This window comes from Heloderma suspectum, chromosome 3 (assembly GCF_057233095.1).
Source record: "Heloderma suspectum isolate Gila_16-S chromosome 3, 16-S_ref, whole genome shotgun sequence".
Lineage (NCBI taxonomy): Eukaryota > Metazoa > Chordata > Lepidosauria > Squamata > Helodermatidae > Heloderma > Heloderma suspectum.
Window position 1 is genome coordinate 281,016,915 of NC_139460.1, and position 23,470 is coordinate 281,040,384.

General features: G+C 44.2%; 1 protein-coding gene across 1 annotated transcript in view; it reads right to left on the minus strand.

The window, feature by feature from the left end:
• The window catches only part of PAX3 (paired box 3), a 158,217-nt gene extending 135,160 nt beyond the window's left edge, over nucleotides 1-23,057 (minus strand). The window contains exons 1-4 of the mRNA XM_084842023.1: nucleotides 22,973-23,057; nucleotides 20,234-20,469; nucleotides 17,485-17,614; nucleotides 14,658-14,792 (exon numbers count right to left, since the gene is read on the minus strand). Of these exons, the coding sequence (XP_084698149.1) occupies nucleotides 14,658-14,792; nucleotides 17,485-17,614; nucleotides 20,234-20,469; nucleotides 22,973-23,057 (586 nt within the window). The remainder of the gene's footprint in view (nucleotides 1-14,657; nucleotides 14,793-17,484; nucleotides 17,615-20,233; nucleotides 20,470-22,972) is intronic.
• Between the last annotated feature and the right edge of the window lie 413 nt (nucleotides 23,058-23,470).

Consider the following 23,470-nt stretch of genomic DNA (forward strand, 5'->3'; position numbering starts at 1 on the left):
CCCAGTAGAAACCACCCTGCCAGCATAATGTGCTAAGAATGGTACTTCAGATTCACTTTGTTGGACACCCAAAGGATGCCCCTTCTTTGTGCAGATTTAATCAAAGACAGGAGTTTGGGGCACTATATAGAAGTAAGGATCAGTTCTTACAGTGTAGTCAGCCCTCCCATGTGGTTGCATCTCACACTGTTTTGGTGATGTTTGGAATGTAAAAACAACATGGAGAGGACATATGATGTGATTGTGCCCATCTGTAGCTTCATTGGCTTCCAGGATCAACCACATCATATGATACTTCCCACACAGTTTTGGAATGTCAGGAACAATAACATTACAAAACATTACCGGAACAGCAGAGGAAGAGCCATTTGACAGTGGCAGTCAACCTCCCCAGAAAGCAAGTTAACTGCTTCCAGCATGTTACTGGAGAGTAAGTCCCATTGAACTCAGTATGTCTTATTTCTAAGTAAATATTCATAGGATCACATTGAATGCCTTACTGGTTTCAGTTGAAATTAATTCCAGGTAACAGATTTAGGAACTGGAGTAACAAACACAACTTCATTTAGCTGCTTGCATTGTTTTTTATTGTAAGAACTGAGCTACCTGTACAATTAAACTGCTACTTGTTTGATTTAAATATAACCAAGAAAAGAAAATGCATTTTAACTGAAGGTTAATTTGGCTGCTAGGCATTTGTATACTAAATAAATGGGATATAAATTTAATAACCTCAAATAGATATATTTCACTGACTTACTTATAAGATGACATAAGAAAACCCCCACTGTAAAAATGATGGATGTGTATACAGAATTGATTTAATCTCAAAGATCCCCATAGGCAACTTGGTCATTAATCCAGAGAGGTTTAAGGACACAAAGAAGGATTTTCCAAGAGAGATAAATGGAAATGACCCTACTTTGATCTCAGGAATTACAATAGAGGATGAACAACAAGGACAGAGTGAGCTATTGCCATGTTAGCAGCAACTATAGTATCACCAAATTAGTACTTAATCAATATTTGCCAGAGATGCTGAAAACATCCTTTTCAGATTTTTAATTCCTACTTGTAATACGACTGAGAAGCACCCAGCAAGATCAGATATCCAACTGGCTGCTTAATTGCCTTTTACTGCCTCCTTAGTTACAGGTGTAAAGTCTGAATTGTTCTCAGAACTTTTATTCCCTTAGAATCACTTAAGTGGCCTTTGATAGAGCATTTTGACCTACAGGCAATTAAATGTGCATCTCACATAACCCTCTTCAACTGTAATTAGTCTGTAGTGGCTTTTTAATTTTGATTTCCTAATATTTCAGATTGATTTCCTCCAGTAACATGGATTTCAAAGCTGAATTAGGAAAACAGCATGTGAAACGAGTACCTCGGGGCAAAGAAAAGGAAAACGATGCACCACAGGCTATTAAGCAAAGCCTTATAAGAAACCGCCTTAGTTTATAGTGTTTTGGCTAACAAAACGATCCCAGGATTTGGCAAGCAATTTCAAATTCTTGAAAATTGGATCGCTTGTCTGTTCTTCCGTTATGTTTGTTCCATGCAATAGAAGGTGATGTTTTACAATGACAACTCTACGTTGACAAGATTGGTCTGATTTATTGCTTTGTGTTTCACTCAATTTCTTCTTAAATTAACCAGAGAGTATTTTGTAGTTCTGCTTCATTTCCCCATTGCTGTTTAATAAACTACTCCTGAGGGGGCTCCTGGTGATCTATCAAGCTCAATCTTGCTTTCTCTCTTCTCCCCAAAGCAGCACAACATTAAACACTAAACTTAAACCTATCTCAGGTGAACCAGGCCCTTGCAAAGCATTTGATATTCTAGGCATAGGAAAAAGCATTAATATTTCAAATCATCTCAGAAATGTCCTCAAATTGTTTTTATTTTTGCAATGAATTTGATGCATGTCTGATTAAATTTCTAAAATGTTACTGCTTTATCCTGTGTACTGCTGAACTGACAAATGGGAATTTAAAATGGAAAGCAGTGATCTGCCCCTCATGGGGCATTCCACACATTATATTGCAACAAACCCAGGTTTGCCACAGAATATACATCTGAGCTCCAGCAAGTTCTGGCTCTCTGTTGAAAGTACCTGTATGATACATGTGCTTCATAAATCAAGGCTTATTCATAAGTCACATATTTAGTTGTATTCCTTAAAATGTAAAGTGTGCAATGAGCCTATTATATCCTTACATTGCAGTGCCATTGCTAGCTGAGCCAGGACATTGCATTGGTTCAAACACCAAACTTGGTTGACTGGGCATGTCTCAGGCATGCAAGGGGATGCAATATGGTCAATACATTTACAACAAGGCACATTAGGGCACATAAATGGCTTAAATGCATTTGGGCCACCATGGAATTAGCTACACTAATAGAACTCTACACAACTTTTAGGTGTGATTTTGCTTTGTTTTTAGAACAGATGCAACAGGATGGGCTTGCTCTTAGCCAACTATTTTTGTAAACACATTTGGCACAAAGGGTTGTATCCAATGGAGTAATTCCACTAGCATAAATGACATTGCTGTTGTGGAAACCAAGTTCTGAACTGTGTACAAGGGAAGAATGCAACTAAAGTTCTGTTTGTGCAAGCAGTTGCGCAGCCACTTGCAGATCTTAGGTTTAGAAAGTGATGTGCTAGTGCTTGCACAACCACTTGTGCAATGGGAGAAGCCAGCGGACCTCTGATAGTGCAGCAATTTCTTATGCTAATGGTACGTTGGGTTTATGCCAAAGTAACTGGTATGCTGCTCTAACTACGTGTATCCATGCAATCAGAAAGTAAATTCTGGCCTAAACTTGTGTACTGGGGAAGGACCATTGTTGTTTATCAGAGAAGAACCACTGAGTTCTCAAAGCTATATGTATAAACTGGGATCTAGAGAGCCCTATGTGCATTTCCAAAGTGTTTCTGTGCATACATGTGGGCTTTCTCAGTGCTGGCTTTAATTTGCTGATTAAACACTGATCCATAGGCTGACCATACGTACCGTTTTAAACGGGACAGTACTGTTTTTTTCATATTTCCCGACCATCCCGTCATTTTAATATAAATGTCAATTTTGTCCGTTTTTAATTTTTTGTAAAAAAACTGAACGCGTTTATCATAAGGCTCTATGCCAATCAATGCGTGCAGTAAAACTACTAGTGTGACGAAAGAGGAAGTTCCATTTCCTTCATCCAGCCAGGGCCAGGCTTGAGGCTTCTTGAGCTAGCGATGATCAGACGCTGCCCTCTTGCTTGTCTGCAGTGGCAGGGAATTCAAGAGGCGGTCGCTAAGCCCCATTCAGCGTGTGGGAGCCAGGAGGGTGAGTCTTACTGTTATTTCTACCATCATTCGGCCCATAGAGATTCTTTCTGCCCTACATTCAGTTTGATTCGGACTTTTCAGACTCATATTTCGGTTCAACAGGCTGTTAGCTATTTTTTTTATTACAGCGGAACTCTCCGGTGGGACATTAGCATGGACCTTTTCATGAATATGGAATATTACATAACCCCGTCCCATTTTTGTCATCCCAATATCCCATTTTTGTCTCAAGGAAATATGGTCAGCCCACTGATCCAGCATTTTAAATGCTGATCCAGAAGATTACCTCTAACTACAAGCATTCCCCACCCCAAGGTATTAAGGAGGGCCTGCCACCATATATGCAGAATGCTGCACACGTACAGGTGGATAAAACTTTCCATTTTGGTTGCTCTGTTTTTTTTCATTTTTACAGACTTAAGTTCAGCTCATCTGGAACTCTGAGAATGTATCCAGTCTTACATTTGCTTAATCCCAAACTTTAAGGTTTTTTTACGGTTCACATGGAAATTCATGAGCTTTTTTGTGCACACTTCTAATGTATCTATTTTTATATGCATTTTGTCCAATATACACATTTTTGCAACCAATTTTCTTAATATAATGCATTCTCAAATGTTACTTCCCCAATATATGCATTTGATGTGTTGTTTTTGATAGGAGAACTCCATGACAAAAGTTGGAGAACTGCAAATTTCAAAAGTTCAAAATCTGGAGAACTATGAGTTTCAATTTGCATAGTGGTTCGAGAGAGCAAAATTAGGTAAATTCACATTAAAATGCAAGCTGAACAAATTTCTCTCCATCCCAATGCACAACCTTTTGAGCCCATCAGTAAAAAAAAGTACAGACCAATAAACTGGGCATTTAACTGCTACCATATCAACAAATTGCATGAACTGGCTGTTACAGCAGCCATAACAGGAACAGAAAATGATCCACTCTGCATCCAGTACCATGCTCTTCTTTTACTGCTAGTAAGCTCTTCCTCAATAATAAAGGATCAATGACATTCTGGGATCTGATTTATGAACGTCAGCTCTGATTTTAATTTTCATTACACAATATTTATCTGCTTTAATAAGCCTAAATATATCCCTAAAAACCCATGTCTAGCAACCAAAACCTAAATATCTGATCATCTATTAAGCCCCAACAGCCCCTTAGATCATGTGCAACCACTTCAAAGTTGGTGTATCAAGTCAGTAATTGTAACATTGCTTCAAAATATTTAAGCTAGAGGCCGGTCGTCGCGTGTCCCATTTACAGTCAGCATCTGTCCTCTAATTCCATTAGAGTACAAAGCAAAAATGTTTCCCAAAACTCACAAACAGGAAAAGCATCACCCCGTTAGAGAGGCGGCATCAGCCTCAGCTTCTTAATAACTGAGCAGGGCTTTTGTGTTCATCTCTTTCTTTTCTCAACCCCCCTCCTACAACACCCCCCCCCCTTCAAAATAGGGGTGGCTGAAGAAATTGCACTAATGTGAGCCTCAGGCAAAGAAGAAATAAAGAGAGGGGAGGGAGAGCTTGGCCAAGATGAAAGTGAGAGAGAAAGAAAGGAGGCAATTTAGTCAGCTCCAGCCTGAATTGCTCTCTCACTGAAGCCAAGGGTAGAGGGGTGGGATGAGTAGAGCTCTTTGGAATAGTGCACATGACTGGGGAACAATTCATTGTGACCATGCCTGCAGGCCAATTCCACTGGGCCAGAGAACAGAGGGTGCTATTCAAGCACAAGGCAGGAGGAGTCATCCAATGCAGCAGCAGTGTCTCCCAAAGCACATGCTTCAGATCAAGTAGTGAGAAGGCCTACTGAAGGTTGCAATCTTTTCCATTTGACCAGAGCCACCAGTCTTGGCTGAAACCATCATCTCACAAACTTTACAACACACAGCAGGGAGATCCACAGAAAAGCCAGGAGGACATAGGGTGGAATCAGTGGTCACCGAACATAATGTGTGTGTTGCATCACAATGTGCCACTCTAATGTTTCTCCAAATTAACACAAAGGCTTCTCTTCCATTTTATTTTTTTATAGCCTCTGTGCAATTGCAAGAAAGGTATCCACATAAAACACAAGAATATGCGGAAGGATCGAAGGCAAAAGGAGAAGGGGACAGCAGGGGATGAGATGGCTAGATAGCATCACCGATGCAATGGATATGAACTTCAGCACACTCCGGGAGAGAGCGGAGGACAGGAAGGCCTGGCGTGCTATGGTCCATGGGGTCACGAAGAGTCGGACACGACTTATCGACTGAACAACAACAATATATGCCACGCTTTAGTACTAGTAGATTCTAGCATGGCATAGCTCTCAGTAACTATTTGCCATAGGTGGCAATGAGACCTCTCATGCTCTGCCCTATCTTGAGCAGTGAAAATTAGGGGGAGTCTTTCCAGAGCACTTGAGGTAATTTATTTGGTGAACTTAGTAGTCATCTATTTATTGAACAAGTTTACAAGGCATTACAGAAGCATGAGAAAACAAATGCATAGGCAGTATCGAATTCACAGCAACATGTGTGCAGTCGCCTTCACTACCCCCTTCACTTTAACACTATTCCCAAGCTCAGTCTATGGGCTGCTTTGTAGGGTTTTTCTTCAATACACACTCTGAACTCAAACAAAAAATGGATTTCCAACCCCTTATATATGTGCCCTTCTTACATTACTGAAGTGGGATAGTGGCCACTTATTTGTGGCTCATCCTACACTATTGTGATAACATTTAAATGTCTGGCACTAGATGAGCAGGACCAATAGCATGGGTCTTTCCCACACAATGGTCACCCAGCCAAGATCAATGGCAAAGATTGGGCAGAAAGGATCCATACCACTCATGTAGTGCCAGACCCTTAAACATTATTGCAGCAGCATGTGATGAACTCATAAATAATGGTCTCCTACATCAAGGGTGGGCAGAAAGTAGATCTCCAGATTTTGGGACTTCAACTCCCAGTATTCCTGACCACTGGCCATGCTGGCAGGGTCTTGTGGGAGATGAAGTCCCAAACATCTGTCCATCTACCTTCTGCCCACCCTTGTCCTACACTGTTGCTGAAACACAGGAAAGGAATCTTACATCTACATGACTCATATTGTTGGTACTTTGAACAACCAACTGCCCAGCTTAAAGCTTTCAACAGCCCACTCTTCCCCCAGATTCCCAGCAGGAGCGGAGTCCTATGAAGTAGACAGACTTGGCAAAAGTAGGGTGTTGGATGCCCTAAATGGAAGTTAGAGAGGGATAGGCTTACCGATACGTAGCCCAAAAATTATTTACAGCATGTCTTATTCACTCTGCAACATGCACAGTATAAAAATCCCAGCATATAATAGCAAACTGAAACTGAGATCCTAAACGACACAACATAAAGTCAATCAATCAAACAAACAAAACTTTGCTGTTTTGCCAAAAGCCATAACAATCAGGAAAATTATAGTCTAAAGAAAAGGAGAAACATAGACTGGTCAACTTAAATAATAATCTCAGTCATAGCCTTCACAACCAATAGCATTAGTTTGAAGAAACTGAAATCTGAAATCTAATTTTAGCTTGCTGCCACATGAAACAATGCAAACTTCTGAGGAACAAATGTATCCTTATACTGTATGAAGTATAAGTTATGGAGAACTTTCCAAAAATCAAGTCAACCAAGAATAGCAGACAACTATTTTTCTTTAGGAGACAAATATAGGAAGAACCCCAAACAGTCCTGGGGTGGACATTCAGTCAGCAGGTTATCAAAACACAGAGTGTTCAGTCATAGGAGATACTGTTATTGCATCCTTCTAGAACCATGGATGAGATGTTCTGAAGACTAATAGCAATAAGAGCACAATCCTATGCATGTTTAGACAGCGAAAAGTCCTACAACTCCCAGCATTCCCCAGCCAGCATGTCTAACCATACATAGGATTGTGCCCTAAATGTCATTTCTAATCCATTGGTACATAGAGTGCTTTTAAACGTATGGGAATATTTAAAATGATTACATCATGGTGTGATTTTGGTAGACTAACAGCACAATCCTAGACATGTCTGCTCCAAAGAAGTCCCATTGAGTACATCCCTGGGAAAGTGGTTAATATGCCTAGAATAGAATTGCAGCCTGACTCCTGTTGAGTCGCCTGATCATAGATCCCATATTGATTCTTAGCTCTGACAAGTAAGAAGTCAGTGGCTATTTTCACAGACATATGTTTAGGGTTATTTCTAAACTGTCTTGAACTTATATACTCTTGCTAAAGTACCTAGGTTTCCCCTTCGGAGTCATTTTTACTGGTGTCCACTCTAATAGACCCAATCATGCAAGAGCATTACTAAAAATAAATGTATGGTTCAATTCTACACATCTACTTAGAAATAAATCTTACTCCACTCAATGAGACTTACTACTACCAGGTAAGTGTGCATAACAGTGCACCCTTAAAGAGTTATTTCCTATATATCTGAATAAGGCCCTTCTTTCAAATCACTTGGGGCTAGCAAGGTGGAAGAGAAGATGGATGGGTTAGACCAGAGTGTGGTGTGGTGGTGTTAGGCAGAATGTGGTAGAGGGAAATATGGACTTTGCATTACAAGGAAAAAGCTGGTCCCTGTATAGTTCTGGACTGGCACTTTGTCCCAGTCTTATTTCCTCATGCTTTGATGGAAGTAGGTAATTGGATCACCGTAAAACAAGACACTGAATGCAGTGGTGCAACTTTACTCTGATCCATCATGACTAAGAAAGCAAACAGGATGACTCACCCATAATCAGGGAGTGAACCGACCTATTTCACTAGATTATCCAAGTTCCTATATTCCAAAAGAATGTATATATTTATCACTTTTGTATTCTGTCCTTTCTCCAAGGAGTTCATGGTGGATTTCAGTGTATCTGAATAATAATAACCTTGCAAGGTAAGTTAGGCCAGATAATACTGACTTGCTCAAAATGGCAAGTCAGAAATTGAAGTGGAATTTCCCATATCTAAACTAAACGCAACACCTCAGCCACTAGAACAGCCTTCCCCAACATGGTGCCCTCCAGATGTGTTGAAGTGCAGGTCCCATAATTCCAGCTAGGAATTCTGGGAGTTGCAGCCCATCACAGCAGGGGCACCAGGTTGGAGAAAACTGCACTAGAACATGTTGGCTTTCTGGGAAGGGTAGGGGAGGAATACCTATCTACTCTTCTTTCCCCACTCATATTTCCCAACATCTTTCCCAAGTTGCCAACTGCTTACACATTAATAAATATCTTCTTACTCAGATATGAATCTTAGAAGTAACTGATTAAGTACAGAGTACCAGCAAAATTTGCTGATGTACCAGTAAAAGATTTCAATCATGTCAGTCACTGTGGAGTGCAAGAATATCATTTTAGATATCCAAGAAAAATATGTAATCTGCTTCCATTTTAACTCATCTCATCCTAGATGACTACATGTCTGAGACCAGAAAGTTAATATGAATGATTGAGCTGACTGAGCTACATATAAAGTTCTCCCTGCACCCCATTCGACATCTTAGCAGGGCTATTTACAAATACTTGGAGAAAGAGAAAGCCAGAACTTACTGTCATTTTACATAGCCTACATTTCGTGAGAGGCCATTGGACACTCCCTCCATAATATCCCACCACACATACAGTTCATATCATTGGCGTTTCTACCACAGAATACCTGAGAATCAACAACAAACCCCATCATACACCATGGCCTTCAAAGGAAAGCTCAGACTGCAATCCTATGCACAATTACCTAGAAGTAAGCCCCAAGTCAGAGGCACTTCTGAGTAAACATGTATAGTCCACTGAAAGTGTCTTAAAGACGAGTTTGAAACGTGATGTTCTCAGCACAAATCCACTGATATCGATTCTTTGAATATTCAGAAATAACATGATATAAATATGGAAATAATAATTACACATTTCTGTCCGGACTTAAAGAGTTAGGGATCTTCCATTTCCCCCATTGTTACTAGTTACTGTTGTCGTTATCAGCACAAGGGTTAAAAGTGATACTTAAGCAAAAGGAAACAAAAAGGAAGTGCTTTAAATTTTGTTCTAACAAAGATTTCCATATATTTTGCAGATATTAAATAGCAAGACTTCCAGCTGTCCATTTTAATACCTTATGGTTATGATTAAACTTACTCAAAACAAAAATTGTTTGTAGCTCAGAAACAAACTCCAGTTGAAGGGGGATGTGCATCATGAAATGTCAAAAGGATTTTCAGATTCACATTTTTTAAAAATACACAGGAAGAAATAAGGTGTTTCTAGTGTTGCCAATACTGAGACTAAACCAACACCAAGACACCTTAATCCAAAAGTGCTTACCTGAAAGTCAGTTCCATTTCAGTCAATGGAGTTAATTCTCAAATAAATGTGCTCAAGATTAGAGTGCTGTGAGAGTAAACCAGCATAAACACAAACATCACCGGATTTACTAGTTTGGGGATCACAACCACCGGATCAAACTACAAAGCATGGAGCCATTTTTAAAATGTATTAGCCATTAATAGGGGGTCATTTCTTCTGAAACCCATCCTTTCTTTGGCATATTTTATTCTATGGTTTAAGATTTACTGAGTGGAAATCTACATTTAGAGCAAAGGATCTGACCTCCTGATCAGTGACCAACCAACCTGCCTTTAAAGAAAAAATCCACTTTGTGCCACTTTTTAAAAAAATAAACACTGCGAAGATGCAGCTCTCCTTTAATCCCTAGTAGGCTTGAGGGTGTTTCTCTCCCCCACCCCTTCTTTCCTTTTACAATGCAGAGGGATACTATAATCTCAAAGAATGGATTCAGTTGTCTATCCTGAATGGCTGTCGGCATCTCTAGCCGTCTAGAAAGGCTAGAAACATTTTGTAGGTGAAAATAGCCACTTTTTCCACGGTAGAGAGTCCATAAAACTCCTCAGAGCATTGGCTATTGGGGCTCATTGAATAATTCATCCCTCATTGCAAGCCCATAATGTCTTTTCTGGGCCTATTGTGGGGCCTGTTTTCTCTTCTTTTCTCCTTGAATTATAAAAAGGTTGCCTTCTTTTGTCCACATCAAGCTGCTGCTAGCTGAACCTTTGTCTGGCCAAAGCTAAAGTGTGAGTTTCAATGGACTCTCCCTCCTTTGTCTTCCAAGTTCATCTCCAAGTGTAGATTGTGTAGAGAAGGCCTTCTTTGTAAAAGCTGGAAAAGTTGTACAAATGTTTGACCAGCTCATTTGGTACTTTTTGTCTCCTGGTCTCCAGAGCCCTATGGCTGGATGTGCAAGGGCAAGCTTTGGAGGAGGAGTGAGAGGGAAACCTCGAACAACCAGTCACCCAGCACTGGCAACAGCCCATCTGCAGACCCGGGCAGCAAGGTCTTGGAAAACGACTCACAGTACCAGACAAGAGGCAGCAACCTGTAGAGAAGCAAACTGGCTATTCTTCCCTCACTTATGTGGCAACTGAAACGTGGACCCTTAATTGTTTTTGGAAAACCCTATTGGAACAAATTAAAATCCACCTTGCTCCATGATCCAAAATGCATTTATTTGGAAGTCAGTCCCACTGATTTCACTGAGACTTGCTTCTGAGTAAAACTATGTATGCTTGATATGGAGTAAGTCCTATTGAGGCAGGAATTATTCTGAGCACACATACTTAGGAGAGGATAGGTGTGCTCAGAATCACAACCGTAAACTAATTCCTAATCAAGCTACTGCATTTTCAACCATTTCTTCCTGCGTGGGTGTGGACACACGGGCGCACATGCACACACACTCACACACTTTAGCATTTTCAACCATTTCTTCATACACATACTTTTTGACATTTCCTTTAGCTCCTTTAAGGCTGCAGACCTATAAATGCTTATCTCTGCATAAGTCTCATTGAGCTTAATGGCACTTATTTCCTAGTAGACATGCCTAGGACTGGACAAATCTCTTAGGTTTCTCCTAGCTCTTGCGAGAATACACTTGGAGGAGTAACGTTGTGGTAAAGGGAAGCAATATCTGCACCTCAGATCTACCAGCGCGTCAACCCTAAACATGCTTACTTAGAAGTAAGTTCCCCTGAAATCAGTAGTAAATGCAGCTTCTCAGCAGGCCGCTAGCCGACGTTACTCTATTGACAGAATCTCTCATTTGACTTGAAGCCCTTAGGGAAAAGGGCAGGATCGCGACCTCCTCTCAAGGCCTTCCCCTCTCCCTTCTCCCCCTCCCCTTCCTTTTTTATTTAATGACTTCAGCTTGACTAACCGAAAATAGCGCTCCGATTTAAGGACACAGAGGGGATGGGACTAAACAGCGCTGGCCACACGATTGAGCAACTTGCTTTTCACAACTGAGTTCAGACAACAAACCTCGCCCTCTCCTCTACTTCCCCCCCCCCCGAAAGTCTCTTTTCCCGAGATTTGAGGAACTCTTCACCAGTAGCTTCGACGGAATACTGTAAGATTCGAAAGTGGGGGGGGGATATTGGGGAGGGGAGAGACAGAATTGCACGCCTATCTCATTCTAGGTGTGCTCCCCGCACCCCATGCACACACGTTCACATACACGCACACTTGTCAATGACAACATCAAGTTCAGAACCCTTCCAGTCTCTAGTTCAAATCTGCAAGATTGCAAGTCATTTTTAAAAGGTAAATATGGGACTAGATTTCTCCTGTGTGGGTGTTTAGATGTTTTTCACACACACACACACACTTTTTTCCTCCTTTCCTTTTTTCTTTATTTGCCTTTCCTTCCTCCTCCGGCTGAACCTGGGGTGAAGAGAAATAGACGGAATCGGATCAGGCATTTCTCACACAGCCCAATCCACAATCCACTTATGCCGATTATTCTGTTAGGGGTTTGTTTCATGTTTCAGGTAGGTTCCCTCCATTTCTGCTTCTCAAAAACGTGCTATGGATTACAGCCCAGTTCTGCATTTGTTACTCTCAAAGTTCAGTGTTGCTTGCTCCCAGACACTGGACCAAAAATGACCGCCTCTGCCTAAGATACAATCCTATACGGGGTGTACTTCTGAACAGACATGTATGGGACTCCACTTGAAGAGCGCCAACTTGGAAATAAAGAGCTACCGGAGTCCGTGGGCCTTACACGGCAATCCCATGGATATTTACGCAGAAGTTAGTCCCATTGAGTTCAATAACGCTTACTCCCAGAAACAGGTAGTTAGAATGGCAGTCAGTTTCATTTACTTTCGTGTAAATGTAGATAGAACGGGGAGACCTACCACTCACCAATTTTGCATCGAAACACATGAGCGTGCTGATTCTTAAATACACAAGGAGGCAAGTCCCAATGATTTCAAATGTTACGGCGCCGTTCCATACACGACTACTCAGAAGTAAGCCCCCCACTGATTTCAATGTGGCTTACTCCTTAACCCATCCTATAAGGGGGTACAGTTCCCTAGTTCCCAGTCAGCATATTAATTCGCCACAGAACTTACTTCCTAGTGATAATTGGAGACGGGGAGCAGAGAGTAAAGTAAACCTGCTTACAGGGTTCAGGCTGCCATCTTTCCATTCCATTCGATACAGATTATTTGGGGAATAACTGTCACTGCGCGTTAAAGATCAGGTGTGCCTGACTACAACTCCCAGCGTCCCGCAGTCGGGAGGTTGGGAATTGTAGTACAGAAGACACCAGGTTGGAGAAGGCTGTTCCAGAAGTGGACGATCGGTAGAAATCAGTGGGACTTGCTTCCAAGGAAACAGAATGCAGCGCGATTGGAAGTCGTTCCATGGGAATCAAAGGCACTTTGGGCCAAATCGCCGTTGTAGCCCGATCCTGCCCCCTCTCAGAAGTCCCATTGAGTTCAATGGAACATGCTCCCTGGTAACTGCTCTTGGGATCGCAGCCTGACATTCCGACCACTCAGAGTGAAAGGGAGGCGCACTAAACCCAGGGGGGCTTTATTCTAGGAATAATGACCACGATCCCACTCTGAGTGTGGGGCGCTTAAACCTCTTTGATTGCAAGGGGACTTGAAGAGCGCATAAAACTATGAACTGGTATGGACTGCATGTGTTCACATGGGAGGTGACAGCCCGTCTTAAAACCAGAGGCCACAGCCGCTGTGGGGGTTGCCACTTTTCTTCCCTGGCCTGCTCCTGTGCCTTGAGCAACTGACACGCAGTAAATTAGCCAGTGGAGAGCTTTGCTCACCGCTCCACATCCATTCCAGAAAAACCTTAGCCTGCTCTCATTTCCTTGTGCTCGTCCGGCTCCTGTGTCAGCCACCCGGCGCAGGAACAGGATGAGCGCAAAGAAGCCGGCCGGCCGCAACGATGGTTGCCTGTCCTGTCAGAACCACCGAGGCCTTCGTTCCGACGATCCCCACCGGCCTCGCCGCCACTCCGTAAGTGTGTTTGTCGCCTGGGGTCTTACTTTGATGGCCCAGGGACGAAAGGGCAGCCTAAATACGGGGGCGACTAAAGTCTGTCTAACTTCAGCTAAACCTAAGGCCTAAATGCAGGGGCCACCGAACGCTGCCGCGCTTTCCAAGACGCCTGCTTAGGGCGGGGCGGGGCGGGGCGTCGTGGTCACCCCTGGCCACGCATCAGAGAGAGAGAGATTAGACAGATGGGCAGAGAAGGAAGGGGGGAAATAGATGCCGCTCACCCGTACTCAACGTGACGCCCTTCCAGGTGCGTTAGACTACAACTCCCATCATCCGCAGTATGATGGGAGTTGTAATCCAACACATCCGGAGAGTACGGCATTAGAGAAAATAGATTAAAAAAAAAATGCCACCATCTCTTAGCCAGCTTCTCGACCAGGGAAGTTTCCGCGGACTCTGAAGAAGCCCTTCCCGAGTCGATTTTGTTCCCACATCCACAAAGAGCAGAGGACCCCCACATCTCGCCCTGCCCAACGCTCCCCACCCCCACCCCCAGTCATCTTTGCAACAGCAGCGGAGCCTCGCCTTCGTTCTCCAACATCTACAGGAGCTGAGCTCATCTCCAGCCTTTTCCCGCAAAAGCCGCCCAGACACGAGGGAGAGGAGGCCTACCAAACTCGTCGAGTCTCCTCTCCTCCCCGCCTCCCCCCACTTTTCTTTGAAAGGAATCAGAAGAAGCCGAGCAGCCCAGTCGCCCTGTCGGCGCCCCCAGAACTGCCCACCACCAGGCAGCAGCCTTCCACCGTTAGCGTGACCGAGGGCTCCCCTCGCCAGGTAGTCCTCTACAGATATTCTCTTCTGTTCCTCCTTGCCAGAAAGCCAACCGACGGCTCGGATCCCATCTGCCACCTCATTTAACGGGAATCAACTCCCCGCGCCCGGCCGTGCCCAGCAGAGAGAGAGAGAGGCCAGCTGTCCTTACCTCTTTCGCTCAGGATGCCGTCGATGCTGTGCTTGGCCTTCTTCTCGCTCTCCTCCGCTTCCTTCCTCTCCAGCTCGGCTTCTTCTTCTTCTCCTTTCCCAAATTTGCTTCTCAAAATGCGACTGATGGAGCTCACTTTGGAAAGGGGGGGGGGGAGAGAGAGGAAAGAGAGGAGTGAAGCAGGAGCTAGAAGGAGGAGGCAACAGCCGTGGCCTGACTTGAGGCTGTCGTTTGCGTCGAGTGGGGAGAAAGTACAGCAATCGATCCTGGGGTACTGCACGGAGCGTTGGGGTTGCATCGGGAAAACTCAGGTTCGAATCCCTTCCGGTCACGAAATGAGCTGGATTGTTTAACTGCTTCCTTGAATTGTAGTTTGAAGGTGTTTGTTGTTTATGAATCTGTTGTAAACTGCCCTTATTTTTATTTATTTTTTAATTGAAGGGTGGTGTAGACAATCCCTCTCCCAATAAATAAATAAGTAAAACTCCCTGTGGTCTATAATAGTGGTGTGTAATAAAACAGTTGAAGCGGGAGGAAATCCTGCTCTACCATCTAATTAAGCTCAAGTACTCTCGGGTTTTTTGGGTTTTTTTTTTTAAGAATTGGTACCCTATGTTAAACAGGTTTATTCGGGAAGGCTGTAGAAGCCCGTTGCAGAACTCAATTGGACTTACTTCCGAATAAATACACACGGAGGATCGAGATCTTGAACAACTGAAGACTGAGGTTTTGCAACCCGTTCCTCTGCAGGTTTATTCGGAAACAAGTGTCTCCCTTGTGCCCGGTGGGGCTTATTCCCAAATAAGTGCGCATAAGATTGAAATAAAGTAAACCCGTTTCCGGTTGCAATGTAGCTGAGCCCTTATTCCAAAACAGGGAGCAGAGATGTTTATTGAAACTAATGGACCTTGAATGCGTCTGGCAAGGAGGGGGTGGGGAATGGGACCGAAAGCCCCACCCCATCACCACCTCCTGGGATTTCATTCCCACTGATTTCCACAGAACTTTCTTTACGGGCTTGTGAAAGTTTGGGGTGAACATCAGTTCAAATCCAAAACTTCCACTTACTAACAGTGATTGAAGATCAGGCAGTTAAACCAGCACCCTCTTTGCTAAGCAGGACGTCATCTGGGGTAGGAACGTTGACCATTTGAGATCAGGCTGAGATCCTCAGCACACTGCCTTGGAAACGTTTGGCCCTTGAAAAAAATCACGAAAAATCATTCTTCCCGAGGGACGGCATTCTCTTTGGGGGGCTACCGCCAGGCAGTCCTTCATGTTTCCACGGGCGCCCCACTTCGTTATCTGAGAAGGCAACGATACACAGCCGGGGACAGTTCAAAGTAAACCTCCTAGATATTATGGATTGGGATTTCTCCCAAAAAAGATCCAGTGGTTGATTGGGGCAGGGGGAGAAAGAAACCAGGCGCAGGGTGGAAGACCAGACGGAACTATCGTACATGTGCACCCTTGTGCAATGGTCCTTGTTTCTTATACATTGTGCCATTAAAAAAAAAAAGCTATGTATTTTTATTTATTTTCCAGTTCCCGGCCTGTTAAACAATCCCTTCCCCAAAAAGCCCTCTCGGAGCAAAGAAATTAAAAGAGAGAGAGAGAGAGAGAGATCAGAGGAGGGGAAAGTGATACCGTCGGATGTTAATTAAAAACAAGTCTTCTCACCCCTGATACTACAGACATATGCTTAAATGGTGGTTAATCGGATCGCCCGGATTTATGAACTCAGGGAAATGACAAGTCATGAAGATCGGTTGTCTTCTTTTAACAATGTAACGCTAGTCCAACACGCACCCCTTCCATCCCCATGTCACCCGGTCTCTTTCCTTTCATCCGGTGACTATAAGATAAAAACCGATCTTATACACCCATCCACAGGCCCCACCAGGGACCTCAAAAAGCCTGTCGTCTGTCTCTGCATCAGCCTCGTTTGATGTCTCTGATGCGGGACTCTAAATGACACACACGCACACCGCGCGTCAATCCGCAAGCCAGCTCATAAGGCCTTGAGGGTAACCGGCTAGGATCCGGGCTCCTGCAACGCTAAATGCGCTTCCTCCAAGGGAGAAAGCTCGAGCGAAATCAACTGGAATCAAACCGCGCCGAGTAACACCCGTAGGCCGCAATCCGATCCCCACTTTCCTGGGAGTAAGCCCCGTTGGACTCAAAGGGACTTACTTCTGAGTAGACACGAAAGAGGCTTGCGCTGTTAATTCGAAGGCTGCCCTCTTCCGCTCAGTGAGCTGGAAGCGAGTCTATTCAGCGGGGCTGCGCTCCTAAACTCCTTTCCCGGGGAGTAGGGCCCATTGGACACAATCGAACGTGCTTCTGAGTAAATGTGCAGAGGCTTGTGTTGTCAGTAGGGCTTGCTTCTGAGTAAAACTGCTTCGGATCGGACTACAAAATCCTCTGTGGAAGATATGTTCCACTGATTCCAACGGGCCTGACTTCGATCAAGTCAATGCGACTGAAGCGGGGCGTAAATGCGCTAGGGGGTGGGATGTTAATTCCACGGAAGTTTTAAAGAGGACTAGCATATTTACTCAGAAGTAAATATGCTAGTCCTCTTTAAATATGAACATTTGAGTCCAATGCCATTCATTGCCAAACCAGGCTGCCATCCCAAGCACACTCACCTGGGAGCAAGTACATACTACCATCGAAATCGATCGAATTTGCTTCCAAGTGAAAAGAGTTGAGGATGGAGCGTCCATGCCAGACATCCCAGAGCTAAGAGGAATTCCGCGGAAGTGTGAAGGGTCGGGCTGGCGGACTCGAATGCGACTTTAGGGTGGCTCCTCTATGGACTTACCGGAGGGCACCGTATTTCTGTCGCACACGCCGTCCTTCAGCAACTTGTCTCGGATCTCCCAGCTAAACATGCCCGCGTTCTCCCGCTTGTATTCCTCGATTTTCTTCTCGACATCCGGCGTCGTCACCTGCTTTAATTAAAAAAACCCAGAAAGAACAAAAGTTTGTACACTTCGTGGGTGGGGGGCGAAGGAAGGAAGGAAGGAATCAAACGAAGCAAAATGGAAAGCAAAATAAAATCGAGGGCTCAAGTACATCTGGCGTATGTTATGAATGAAATGGCTTCGGACTGATACTGTTGAAAGTCAGGACAAAATCCAGTATCCTTTCTTAACAATACTTCATCTCGTCAGCTTTTCAAGTAGACCCTGGGATGACTGTTTGACGTAAAACAGCTGAGGCGAGGATATGAAATGACTGAGCATGAGCTTTCAAAATTAGCAGCACCGTACATAAAAACATCTGATCGTGGTTTGGGGGGCGGGGGGAGAAGGAGGAATGAACAATCGGGATCCGCAATTTGGAAAGCAGAAATGCATAGCCTGTGTGTAACCGTAAAATAGGCTAGGCTGGAGAGAAGAAGTAAACGGCCACCTCTCCGGGCCCATTCTAAAGCCATCAATTGACAATGAAGATTTTCCGCTGAAAATCAATAGGACGCGCGTTTCAAAGCGATGTCTAAAATAATAATAATAATAATAATAAGCCAACAAGGGAGTTGGGGTGGGAAAAGGGGAGAATCGTCGGGAGGGGGGGCGGGGATCCCATTCACTTAATGACAGAATAGAAAGTTATAAAAGACTTACAAAAGTTCACTGAAACTTTTTGCCAAACAAAAAGCACTAACAGAAATTCCCGAAAAAACGGCAAGGAGGTGCATGGATGGGTCCTCTTCTAGACCTAAGGAGATCACCACGATGATAAGGGGGAATTGTTTTACCCCTGCCTTGAGAATAACTTTTTTTTTAATCCGACTTTTAATATAAGTATTTTTAGATATTTACATTAGTGATATAAAATGCTGTCTATTGTTTGAATCCCGGACCTTTGAATTCCTTTGCTCTTTAAGGAGAACCGTGGGGTGGGGTGGGGTGGGGTGGGGTGGGGTGGGGTGGGGTGGAAAAGAAACTCGGAAAAACGGATTAAAAGCTGGGAAATGGTGTTGTGTGTATTTTGAGGGAAACTTCTTTTAACCTTAAACCCAGGAGATGTGGCTGTTCCTTATCTTTCTGCAGAAATATGCGTTCCGTTTCAGAAAGTATTTATTTATACGGCAGAAAGGGCTGTGTAGGTTTGGAGCAGAAGGGGTGGTGGCAGAGCGAACACTTGGCTCCAAAACACATTCACTTGGAAGTAGACCAATTTACTTCCATGGGAGTTCGTTTCCAGATAATCTGCCTGGGGTCGAAATGGGAATGTAGCGCCTTAACAGAAACTGGTCGGAGATAGAGAGACAGATGCTACATAAAACTGCAGTTTCGCTTGGGTACAGTTCACTCTCATCAGTGATCTAAAATCAGTTCAGTGCTGGCGCAGTTATCCCAAGGTTATTATCAGACCTATTGGTTTCTGTCTTCTTTAAATAAAGTTGCTTAGGGAGCAACCCTATACATGTTTAGACAGAAAAAGTCCTACAATTCGCAGCATCCGTCCAGCTAGCATGGCTGGCTGGTGGGATGCCGGAAAGTGTAGGACATTTTTTTTGTCTGAACATGGATAGCGTTGCGCCCTTAGGATCGCGACAGTCAACAGGAGCGCAGTATACTGGCTCGGGTTTGCAGCGATCAGTCGCCCCGACCAGCCATTTGCTCTGAGGAATCCAGGCGGCGGGAAGGGGGAGGAGAATTAACTGGATTTGTCCTTGGGCTTAATTTCCCCTATCCTACCCAGAAACATTAAATCGGAGGTAGGGGACCTACAAATTACTGCAGAAGATATATAAAACTCGCCTTACATCCCAGAAGGGGTTTGGGGTCAGGGGGACCGCACGGGGCTCTCCGTAGGGATGGGAGGGAATGGATGTAAAATAGATGGGGAGGGCGAAGGGGTAGTTGTTCCACCCTGCGATGAGGAAGAAAATAAAAAAGAAAGATGTGAGCGTTTAGATTGTCCCAGTCCCTTTTGGAGAAATGGACGGTTCACACAGCCCAGTTCCTAGACTCATCTCAGCAAGGATCGGGGAGCAAGTAGGCCAACTGAGCGTCCAACAGATGCAAAAGTTGTCCTGAGTGGCCTCCCGCCTCTGAGCGGGGCGACACAGTGTGTTTCACTAGTGGATCTCGCACTTTGAAGTTGCCTCTCCCGCATAAGGCTCAGGTTTGTAGCGGAGGGGGGGGGGAGTTGTCCCCCTTAATTTTTCTTTGGTCCCATAATTATTATTATTATTTTTTACAAACAAATGATTAAAAAGCACTTCACAATGTTGCCTTTCAAAGTCCTGCAAGCCAGATGAACTGCCCCCTACTTTTTTGGCACCGCCCCCCCCCCCGAACTTTTAGGCTAGCTCCGGGTCTGATCAAGCTGTTCTGCACTTGTTCTTCACTCCACATTATTAATCGGAACATCGATGGCCTTCTTGTGCCAGCCACGATGACATGACATTATGAACTCCAGCGCGCCCCTAATCATGCTCCGAAAGAGGGGCGCGGGAGGCGAACCACATGTTTAGGCCCTGTGATTAACTGGATCGTGAGTTCATTCAAGAGGGAAGCAGCCCAGGCTGGATGCAGAGACGAGGCCCCTTTCCTCACCTTGGGTTTGCTGCCCCCGATGGCCCCGGGCCGGATGGAGCCCGTCTCCTGGTACCTGCAGAGGATCTTGGAGACGCAGCCGTGCGACACGCGCAGCTGGCGAGAGATGACGCACGGCCGGATGCCGTGGTGGGCCATCTCCACGATCTTGTGGCGGATGTGGTTGGGCAGAGGCCTGCCGTTGATAAAAACGCCCCCGAGCTGATTGACTCGCCCTTGGCCCAGGGGAGTCGACACTGGACGGAGAGAAGACAAAGAACAGGCGGCTTGTTTGGGGCGGCCAGGGATCCAGTCTCCTTTCCGCATGCACACAATGAACAAGGACAATACACACGACCCACGCTGACACGCATATTAGACAGGCACCGCTCGGGCTCCCCGTACTATTGGTGGGGCATTTTGTGAGCCTGGCACATCCTAAACACTTTGACTTGGAACTTCTTAAGGCACACATTCACGACTGGTGAACACGGATTAGTGACTTTGCGTGTGTACGACAGAGTCACTACATGGGGTCACAAACAGCTAAACGGTGGTACAACTGCGGGTGCTCGCACCCCTTTAATACAGAGTTCTGGGTGAAGTGGGAATTTTAGTCCATGTTCATATCTGTGGGTAATCTAACCAAGAGCTGGTAGAGCTGTACAAGAGCTGTGTACAGTAGTTACACACTGTAGTGCAAAGGTTGTAACCTTGTGTCTGCTGCGTAAAGGCCATGGGTTTCAGTGGAACTTACCTCCAAGCAAAAATGCTTAGGATTTCAGGTAATTTCCCACCTTTTAAATCTAGAACAATCTAGGCAGGGTTTCAAACTTCCAAATACATGCCGAGGTTGACATTCGGCTTTGGCTACCACGGATCGCTGCCACTTTTAAATATCGCCCTTTCTCCTCCACAGAAAGAAAACATGCAAGGGCTTCTATGTAACTGGGGCATTCGCTCTCTCCCCTCTGAAAACAGGGGGGGGGGGAGAGACGGGAAATCCTGAGTTAAAAAGAAGAGGAAAAGCTGGAAAATATGAGAACTAGCAACTTTTAATAGTTTGTTATGGTTCTCTTAACTATGGTACACTGCAGTAACTTCCTGCATCCCAACCCCTCTGTATCCCGAGGAAGAAGGTAAGAAATAAGGATTTGTGAACTAGTACCTTGAAGTTTCCTAGAATGTGGCAATCTACTGCATTTTGAATAAACTATGGGTTGAATCCAGACTTAATCATGCATAGGGTAGACCCTCTGAAATCAGTGGGACAAGTTAGCGATGACTTAGGTCTGCATCAAAACCACTGTTTGATGTTAAAGACAACTTTAGTATTTGTTTATACTGAAAGGCGTTTAACTTTGGGGGATAGTGTTGGAAGGAAGAGGAAAATGGTAGCCTGGATCTGAGAAGGGAATAGAAATATTGCTAATAATATCAGAGGCATCTGGTTAATTTGAGCTGAAGAAATGTTTGTGAAAGATAGATCCTTTTAGTCTATTTTCCTGTCTATCTCTCTGTGCACCCATCCATCAGTTTATACACACCCGTTCTGTCCTAAAGCAATTTGCACAATATTGCTCACCTTTTTCTTTGCTACTTTTAAAGTTTCCACCAGCTGGCCAAGGAGTTGCCACTTTCTTGCCTCCCATGTGAGTTAATAACTTAAAATCTATAAGCTAGAAAAAGGTTCTGTGCTCTTTCTTGAGCGAGTGGGAAGAGGAAAGTTTCCCCATTTGGATCAGGTAATCATAAAGGGGGGGGGGAGAACCATACAAATGTCCTGGTAGACTCTTCTAAGCATCAAAGAAATGGAAAGGGATTGCTAAACATGTTCTTTACAAATCCCGAATGTCAACACGAATCCTGGTGTCTGTGTTTGAGCTTTGCCTGGATGCCTTTCATGAAATATATTTAATGGAACAGGGGATCAAAGGGATTGAGGAAAAGAGGGGGTTGGGATAAGAGTTTGAGTTGAAATAAGTAGTATTTTAAAGCAGTTGTTCAATATGAACCTATTTCTGTTACTATGCAGTAGCTGTAGTACTTAGGACTGCTAGTTTTGTGATGGTAGTATTTAGCACTAACAAGTGCTTCTTACAAACGATGCAAGATAGATCCAGATGGAGGGCCTAGCCCTGCGAACCCTTCCTTAGGTGTTCTGGATGAGTTAGAAATGTTGGATCCCCACTCCAAAATTATAATCGGATTTTTTGACTCGTTCACCTGGAAAGGTATCATTTCCAACCTAGGTGAACTGCAGTCAGGGGAAACTGACGTGACAAGTAAAGACGGAAATTGACTGGTAAAGAGTGTGAATTGTCTCTGACTTCTCCAGTGATATACCTGGTTTCTTTCTTTTCTCCATCCCCACCCTTCAATAAAAGATTAAGAAAACGAATGTATATAATTCGTGGATGTGTCTATTGGGGGAGAGGATATTCTTTTCTGCACTTTTCTTTGCTGTCGAGGCTAGCCAATCCTAAATACGCTTACTTGGAAGTAAGCCCGGTTAATTTCAGTGGCACCCACTTCCTCCAAGTAAGTGTGCTTGCAATCTTATCTTTAATCTTCTTACTTGTTCACTATCTGATCGTTTTATCCGTGTGCTTATTATATATATAAAATTTTCCTTCAACTCTACTAACGCACGAGTTCAGTTCCACAACCATACACACTCACTCGGCCTCACTCACACAAGCACAGGCTATAGTTTTTCAAGGTTTCTTTTCCCCCTGTTCTCCCACTCCACGGTCTTACCTTCTAATGGGAACCCGCTGCGAGGATAATTCTGTCCGGGAGCTGGTCGCATCATCCTTGGGACAGCTCCACCCAGAGTTGTCATTTTGGACACAGCTTGCCTTTCTTAAACGTTTTATATCCAGGTATTGCGGAAGAGAAGAAGGAAAAAAGCAGATCAGTTCTGCCAAGAGATCCGCACAGAATAAGGCAGGGAATTCTGATTATTTAAAAAGTGTATATAGATATACAGTATTTTAAAAAGAACAAGGAAAGGGAGGGAATAAAACTATAGGAAGGGGGAAGGGAAGACCGTTTCCCCCTCTCTGTCAATAAAACGTGGTATCACAAAGCAAAGAAGTGGCGGAAAGCGAGAGAGGAGCGGAAGAGGAAAGAGGAAAGTTTTGCCCAAAGAAGCGGGACTCGCAACAGCCGAGCCCTGCCCTGGGATGAGCTCACTTTGATAGAGACTGGACTTGAGTGGCAGGAATGATTTCTTCCTGTTGTTGATACGGAGTG